This window comes from Oncorhynchus mykiss, chromosome 22 (assembly GCF_013265735.2).
Source record: "Oncorhynchus mykiss isolate Arlee chromosome 22, USDA_OmykA_1.1, whole genome shotgun sequence".
NCBI lineage: Eukaryota > Metazoa > Chordata > Actinopteri > Salmoniformes > Salmonidae > Oncorhynchus > Oncorhynchus mykiss.
The window spans coordinates 45,863,427-45,871,894 of record NC_048586.1 but is presented as its reverse complement, the minus strand read 5'-3'; the positions used below and the strand labels follow the sequence as shown (position 1 = coordinate 45,871,894).

Here is an 8,468-nt window from a genome sequence, read left to right as displayed (position 1 = left end):
AACACACCATCATACACCATCACACATACCATCACATACCATCACACACCATCACACCATCACACACACACCATCACACCATCACACCATCACACTATCACACACCATCACGTACCATCACACCATCACACACATCATCACAGACACACACCATCACACACCATCACACCATCACACACCATCACACCTCACACACCATCCCACACACAACATCACACCATCACACCATCACACACACATAATCACAGACACACACCATCACACCATCACACACCATCCCACCATCACACAATACAGATGCTGAGAAGTGAACTAGAAACAGAGAGAGCACATAAAATAACTTTGTCATATGGTAAACAGTACATTTCTATTTATTGTCTGTGTTAGAACTTACACGTAGCTTCATCTATTATCATATAAAATAGAATTTGTTCATAAAATCTAAAATACATTGACTTTTACTGACCACAGTCACCAATAATTTCAAAAACTAATCTCGGTTACCCGGAAGTAAAAGTATGTTGTGAAAGTTTTGTAAGTTTTACTTCCGGGAAATGCCGTTAACAATTGTGATAACCTTTGTGCAAGGGAAGGAAGTGATGTCTCCTCCCTCTCAAATGGAAACTCTCGGCCAAACCCCTCCCTTCTGCGATTTTCACCCGTGTTTTTAACATGCCCAAAAAGCGCATTTTAGTTTTCATACATTTTTACGATACAGCCAAAATTGACTTTGTGGCTGTGGAAATTATTTTTCATCTGCACACGGGCTTGAAAATCACTACACCCATTTAAAAACCACCTTCGCCTAATCCTCATTTGTCCAAATAATTAACAACAAAACCCCCAAACTAGGAACTACTGCTGCTTGCATCACACAATTATACATGAGCCTTGACAGATTCATCTGTCCACAAGATATTCATAAAAGCCTAATGGACAAAGTCCATTACAACAAAGTTATAATTGAATTAGTCAACAAAAAAAAAAGATAATACTAATATTAAAAAAAATAACATGTCAAGATCTCCAGAAAAATAAGATAATAAACCATAACCAGAAGTCCATCCGCTCAGAAGAATCAGTCATTGTAGCAGACCAGAAGAACACATGAGAGGTGGTCCCAGCAAGCCTTCACTTGGGGAACCTGGGTCCAGGGCTGGGGTGGCTGAATCTGGGCAGCCTGCACACCACACAGGGGCAGAGTGGCCCTCCAGGAGCCCCAGCTGAGCCCCACTGCACTGGGGCCATGGGGCCCTCCAAGTGGCCAGGAGGCAACAGAGGACACTTGGAGGAGGAGGAGGAGGAGGAGGCTGAGGTCAGGAGAGATTCTGGGGAGAGGAGAAGCTGACTGGGGCCGGTGAGGAGGGGCCAACCCCCGGCCAGTAGCAGCCTGGGGACAGGCCCCGTGTTCACCCCCACACCAACCCCCACCCCAACACTCACCTCCCCCAGGAGCCGGCGCATCTCTTGCAGAGACGAGCCCAGGAGGAGGATGTAGTTACGGGCCAGGACCAAGGTGGAGATTTTGGAGAGCCTGCGTCCAGGTGGGGTCCCTGGCTGCTGCTGGTGGGAGTGTGGCCCCTGGGAGGAGGACGAGGAGGAAGGAGAGGAGGAGGCGTAAGGCACCATCACCTCCCTCAGAGCGTCCATGGCGACGTTCAGGTCCTGCATCCTCTTCCTCTCCCGGCTGTTGATCTTCCTCCTTAGATCCTGCTGCTCTTCGGGGCTCAGCTCCCGCGGTGGCTTGCCTGGTCTCTGGGGCCCCAGAGGCCCCCCCATGGCCCTAAGCCTGCCCCCATGACCAGCACCAAGCCCTAGAGGACACCTGGAGGAGAAGTCCTGGAGGTGGGCCCCCTGGGAGCAGAGAGGGAGAGGCTGCTCCTGATGGGCCCTGGTCATGGGGTTAGGTAAAACATTCATGGTCCTGATCCACACTGGAGATGGCTATGTCTGAGACGACAGAAAAACTACACTGGAGACTTGTCTGAGATGAAACCTACGCGTCACACAAGCGAAGAAGAGTCAGTCTTCTGTGAGTGCTCAGTTCTGCAATCAAGCAATTCAGCTTTACTCCTCTTCCATTAACCAGTTAGTCCCACACTGTCCTGACATTCTGGTCCAGTGTTGACGTCACTCCTTGGCTGTGGAAGAATCTTCTTTGCCTCACTGAATAGAAAGGAAAAAATGACCCAGCCAACAGTATGATGAGTCAGTAAGTGACCCGTCGGTCTCAGTGTTGGTGTCACAAGTCTTCCAGAGTTCTCTACGTGTTGAAAGCTGTCTCTGTCTCTGTCTCTCCTCTGTGAGTGTCTGGAGTTTCAGTGCTCCTTCATCTCACTTCCCCCCCCCCGGCTGTCTGAAGAGAACGACAAGGCAGACAGAGCTGAACTGAGCTAAACGCTCCCCTCACATCACATCTCATCCTCCCCTAACTCTGCTGCTGCTCGGACCCCTCCCCTTCACACCCAATCAGACTTCTGCTCTCTGGACTTAACACCCAAGGTGTGGGAAACACCCCATATCAACATATACTGTACCTACCCTGATTTACTACTTCTCATAGTCAAACCCGCTAGGCAATTGTTTCTTTGTTGGCTTTTCTGTTTCTGGGAGAGAGGAATGGAGCTAGAGAGAAATGATGAAATAGATAGGACTAGTGTGTAGAATGACGTAATAGACGGAGTGTGTGTGTGTGTGTGTGTGTGTGTGTGTGTGTGTGTGTGTGTGTGTGTGTGTGTGTGTGTGTGTGTGTGTGTGTGTGTGTGTGTGTGTGCGTGTGTGTGTGTGTGTGTGTGTGTGTGCGTGTGTGTGTGCGTGCGTGGGTGCGTGTGTGAGCCTGCGTGACACATTCTCTGTCTTTACTAGGGACAGAGGAGGACATTGTCACAGCAGAGATGACAATGATGAATGCATTACTAACCCTTTTACAGTAAAGACACAGAAAATGCATTTTGGTGAAAAAACACAGTACTGTAAAACCACTATAGCTGTAATACTTGATATAATCCCCCCCCCCCACCCCACCCCCCACCCCACCCCAAAAAAAGGTCAAAAGTTGTTCAGTACTGTATGGTATCATCCTGTAATGCAGATCATTTTAATCTGTTCACCTTAAGCAGTTCAATCTCACCTGAAAACTGAGTGTGTCACGATTGAAGGGACGTGCCACTGTAATCATTGAGGCTTGGAATCCTTCACCCTTCAATTAGTCTCAGCTCATATTGACACAATTAAGAAAACAGAGGGTAGGCAATAAGTGTGTACATTGATAGGACTTTAACAGAGCGTCAATGGGTGATAGCTACTGAGCTAACAGGGGAATCGGTGTAATGGGTGATAGCTACTGAGCTAACGGATGAATCGGTGTTATGGGTGATAGCTACTGAGCTAACAGATGAATCGGTGTAATGGGTGATAGCTACTGAGCTAACAGATGAATCGGTGTAATGGGTGATAGCTACTGAGCTAACAGATGAATCAGTGTAATGGGTGATAGCTACTGAGCTAACAGATGAATCAGTGTAATGGGTGATAGCTACTGAGCTAATTGCCGTTGTTGTTGTTATTATTGTTGGACTTTCCTCTTTACTCTGAGGGGGGGGGGGGCTGGGGGCTGGGGTAAGGGCTGGGGGCTGGGCAGGGGGCTTGGCAGGGGGATGGGCTGGGGGCTGGGGGCTGGGGAGAGGGCTGGGGGCTGGGGGCTGGGGTAAGGGCTGCGGGCTGGGCAGGGGGCTTGGCAGGGGGCTGGGCTGGGGGCTGGGAGGGGCTGGGCGGGGGGCTGGGGGCTGGGAAGATATCCAGAAAACAAACAACAGGCCAATTGACTTGTAGCACAGGTGAAGGCTGCCTGGCGAACTGCATTAAGTCAGGCTGCAAACCTCAGATGTCCCATTCATAGCAGATCAAAAGGCCAGGGAAGGGGCAATGATGAAGGAAGTAAGTCTCACTATCCCGTTTTTATCTAAATTCTTTCTCCCACCCTCCATCTCCCCTCCTCCCTCTCCTCTCCATCCTCCAGCCTCCCTCCCTCCCTCTCCCCTCCACCATCCCTCCATCACCTCCCACTCCCCTCTACCCTTTCCCCTTCTGGATGTGAGATAGGAAGACTGGGGGTTAGGACAGACATGCAGACTGGGGGTGAGGACAGACATGAAGACTGGGGGTGAGGACAGACATGCAGACTGGGGGTGAGGACAGACATGCAGACTGGAGGTGAGGACAGACATGAAGACTGGGGGTGAGGACAGACATGAAGACTGGGGGTGAGGACAGACATGCAGACTGGGGGTGAGGACAGACATGCAGACTGGGGGTGAGGACAGACATGAAGACTGGGGGTGAGGACAGACATGCAGACTGGGGGTGAGGACAGACATGAAGACTGGGGGTGAGGACAGACATGCAGACTGGGGGTGAGGACAGACATAAAGGGACGAAGGAGAAGCGGGATGAGGGAGAAGCGGGACGAGAGAGAAGCGGGACGAGGGAGAAGCGAGACGAGGGAGAAGCAAGGACGAGGGAGAAGTGGGACGAGGGAGAAGTGGGATGAGGGAGAAGCGAGACGAGGGAGAAGCAAGGACGAGGGAGAAGTGGGACGAGGGAGAAGTGGGATGAGGGAGAAGTGGGACGAGGGAGAAGTGGGACGAGGGAGAAGTGGGACGAGGGAGAAGCAAGGACGAGGGAGAAGTGGGACGAGGGAGAAGTGGGATGAGGGAGAAGCAAGGACGAGGGAGAAGCAAGGACGAGGGAGAAGTGGGACGAGGGAGAAGTGGGACGAGGGAGAAGCAAGGACGAGGGAGAAGTGGGACGAGGGAGAAGTGGGACGAGGGAGAAGCGAGACGAGGGAGAAGTGGGACGAGGGAGAAGCGGGACGAGGGAGAAGCGGGACGAGGGAGAAGTGGGACGAGGGAGAAGTGGGACGAGGGAGAAGTGGGACGAGGGAGAAGTGGGACGAGGGAGAAGCGGGACGAGGGAGAAGCAGGAGGAAGGAAGACACTTTTTATTTTCTCTCTCCTTTATTTCTCTCCTGTCTTTCTGTGAGTGAATGATGTGTGTGGAGACGCTTCTCCTCTCTGCCAGCGCTCCGGTGGCACTCCTGCTGCTGTGGTCCAGGCTGAATGGAGCTTCGCAGGCGGACAGGAAAAGGGAAAGCCATGAAAGGGCCAGGCGGATGGCCTAGCACCTGCAGGAGAACAGAGTGCAGGCAGCCAGGATGGATGTGTGTGTGTATGTGTGTGTGTGTGTGTGTGTGTGTGTGTGTGTGTGTGTGTGTGTGTGTGTGTGTGTGTGTGTGTGTGTGTGTGTGTGTGTGTGTGTGTGTGTGTGTGATTTCCAACCCCTGTCTCACCCTGTTAAAGCCAGGAGGTGATGGATTGAGCAGAACAGTAATGAAATCAATGGAGTCGTGATGTTCTTATTAAACCACAGTTGTGTTTGAGACCCAGTCTGTTTGTGAAGAGAGAGAGATAAAGGGACACCTGCACACACATGCGCACACATGCGCACACATGCGCACACATGCGCACACACACACACACACACACACACACACACACACACACACACACACACACACACACACACACACACACACACACACATAAAAGAGAAACAGTGAAGAAAGGGATGGAAGAAAGAACCTGGTGTCCACCAGAAAAGTAAACTTCCCTCTCTTTCCTCCCTCTTTCCCTCCCAGTTAAAACTTGTCTCCCCAAGTCTCCCCCAGCCTCCCCAAGTCTCCCCCAGTCGTACCCAGTCTCCCCCAGTCTCCCCCAGCTTCCCCAAGTCTCCCCCAGTCTTCCCCAGTCTCCCCAAGTCTCCCCAAGTCTTCCCCTGTCTTCCCAAGTCTCCCCCAGTCTCCCCCAGCCTCCCCCAGTCTCCCCCAGCCTCCCCCAGTCTCCCCCAGTCTTCCCCAGTCTCCCCTAGCCTCCCCCAGTCACCAGGGGGCTTTTGATGGGCCTGGACCAGGGCAGGAACACCGGTGGCTCCAGGCAAGGGGAAAGACTATCGTCTTTATGGGGGGGCTTGAGTACCTCCTGTATGGGCCAAGCCGTCCAACGGAGGCTGGTTCCATGGTCCTGCACCTGGGAGCTAAATGGCCCTTCTGTATCAAACCCATTTCCTGGTTCAACGAGAACGAGAGGAAGATGCCTTGGCCAAGTGATCCTGGGTCAAGCCAGCCGTTCAGGATGAAGAATAAGTCACCCAGAGATGACTGTAAAAAAAAAATGGAGGGGGGAAGGGGGTTTGTCAGGGGTGAATTCTAACGAGGGGGTCATGGGTATGTTCCGCTTCCTTTGAAGCAAGTCAGCACACTCAAACACTGCTTTGAGAGACACAGATACCAAATTGACAGAAAGTAGACAGACTGACAAAAATACTTTTAAAAAAGCGCTACCATTTTCTTTCTTTTTTACATTTACATACTGCAAACCAGACAAAATGAATCCCATTTGGGTATTAACTAATAAGGTATGCACGGGTATCATTGTACAGCCGCCCTGTAGATTGGGGCGGCAGGGTAGCCCAGTGGTTAGAGCGTTGTTCTAGTAACCGTAAAGGTTGCAAGTTCCAATCCCTGAGCTGACAAGGTAAAAGTAATCTGTCGTTCTGCCCCTGAACAAGGCAGTTAACCCACTGTTCCCCTGAACAAGGCAGTTAACCCACTGTTCCCCTGAACAAGGCAGTTAACCCACTGTTCCCCTGAACAAGGCAGTTAACCCACTGTTCCCCTGAACAAGGCAGTTAACCCACTGTTCCCCTGAACAAGGCAGTTAACCCACTGTTCCTAGACCAGTTAACCCACTGTTCCTAGGCCAGTTAACCCACTGTTCCTAGACCAGTTAACCCACTGTTCCTAGACCAGTTAACCCACTGTTCCTAGACCAGTTAACCCACTGTTCCTAGACCAGTTAACCCACTGTTCCTAGACCAGTTAACCCACTGTTCCTAGACCAGTTAACCCACTGTTCCTAGACCAGTTAACCCACTGTTCCTAGACCAGTTAACCCACTGTTCCTAGGCTGTCATTGAAAATAAGAATTTGTTCTTAATTAAATAAAGGGAAAATTGAACAACAAACTTCAACATGATGTTGAGTGCTCCTTTCTCTCCCACTCAACAGGATTAGCTACGATCATCTCAGATACTCTTGGAGTCACTGTGGATTGGTATCGTTAGAGTAATATGGGCCTCACCTTGTCATAAATACCAAATATCAACCTCATATCTGCAGACAACAGAGATTGTGGAGTGTGTTGTCAGATGGCAACACCCACCCGTAGCACGCGCTCCAGCAGGTGTATCTCACCTGATCATCCCTAAAGCCAACACCTCATTTGGCCGCCTTTCCTTCCAGTTCTCTGCTGCCTGCGACTGGAACGAATTGCAAAAATCACTGAAGTTGGAGACTTTTATCTTCCTCACCAACTTTAAACATCTGCTATCTGAGCGATTGAGGAAGTCGACTAAACCATTCCAACGTTTATGCAAATACCTCCCCCCTAACAAGCAAAAGTTTGAAATATGTTCTGCCAACTGGTGGCTTTGAGTCACGGAGTAATAAGCTTTTAGCTGTTTCTCTGCTAGAGAAGTATGTCCAAAAAAAACTGCTAATTAACTCAGAAGTAAGTATGATTATAGGATCGAAAACCTGAGCTGTAAACCCCTGGTCATGTGAGGTCAAAACCAAAAAAAAAAGGAAATATTTTCATATTTATCAACAGATCCTGCTCAGTACATCATGTCTCACATACAGTATGATTGGCGGGCATAACATTGAAGACACTGGACCTTGAGCAAACACCTTGAGGCAATACGCCCTACAGCCCTACAGCCCTACACTAAACAAAAACCCCTAAAGGCCTGAACTGCATTCTGACTGTTTAAAATGTGCATGGGAAATCTAATGAGAAAATAACAGATGCCAATGACTTTACTTTTTGCATGTCTCCCTGAAGGCAAACAGGTGCAGAGACAACAATTACAAGTCTAACAAGCCCGTCTTTTCAGAGGGTTGAAACGAGTCAAAGTGGAGGGAACTCTGATGCTTGTCTCTCTGATTCCTGGTCCAGGGGCCCCAGCCAACGATATGAGAAGATTACAAGCTGGTAATAAGGTGGAACCAATCGGCTGAAGGCCTGTCATTGTCTTTCCCAGCATGCTTTGAGGAAGATCGCCTGGGATAGTAAGCATTTGATCCATATCAGAGGGTGGTAGAGGCAGGAGGGCGAGAGGGTCTTTTGTGAAAGAAATCTCAAAATGCACTCAATAGGTGCATACACTCAGTTGGTCACGGCTGTTTAAAGATGGGGGACATTTGCCACACTCATATTTTCTGTTACAAACTGCTCTCTGGCATGTCTCTCATTTGTCTTGGCAGTGTGACGGACCACTGACTCAACCACTAACGTTAAAATACTGCAGATGACAGAGAACGAAAAAATTTGGACTTTTTTGGCAAAAGAGCT

General features: G+C 50.0%; 1 protein-coding gene across 1 annotated transcript; it reads right to left on the bottom strand.

The window, feature by feature from the left end:
- Positions 1-353: 353 nt before the first annotated feature.
- Positions 354-2,587, bottom strand: LOC110501938 (oligodendrocyte transcription factor 1-like). Its single transcript, XM_021579817.2, has one exon. It carries the CDS (start codon positions 1,918-1,920, stop codon positions 1,132-1,134), a length of 789 nt encoding a protein of 262 aa, XP_021435492.2. The 5' UTR covers positions 1,921-2,587; the 3' UTR covers positions 354-1,131.
- Between the last annotated feature and the right edge of the window lie 5,881 nt (positions 2,588-8,468).

What these genes read in the sequence shown, in the direction of transcription:
- LOC110501938 (XM_021579817.2), bottom strand. Translation starts at nt 1,920, where the DNA reads ATGAATGTTTTACCTAACCCCATGACCAGGGCCCATCAGGAGCAGCCT.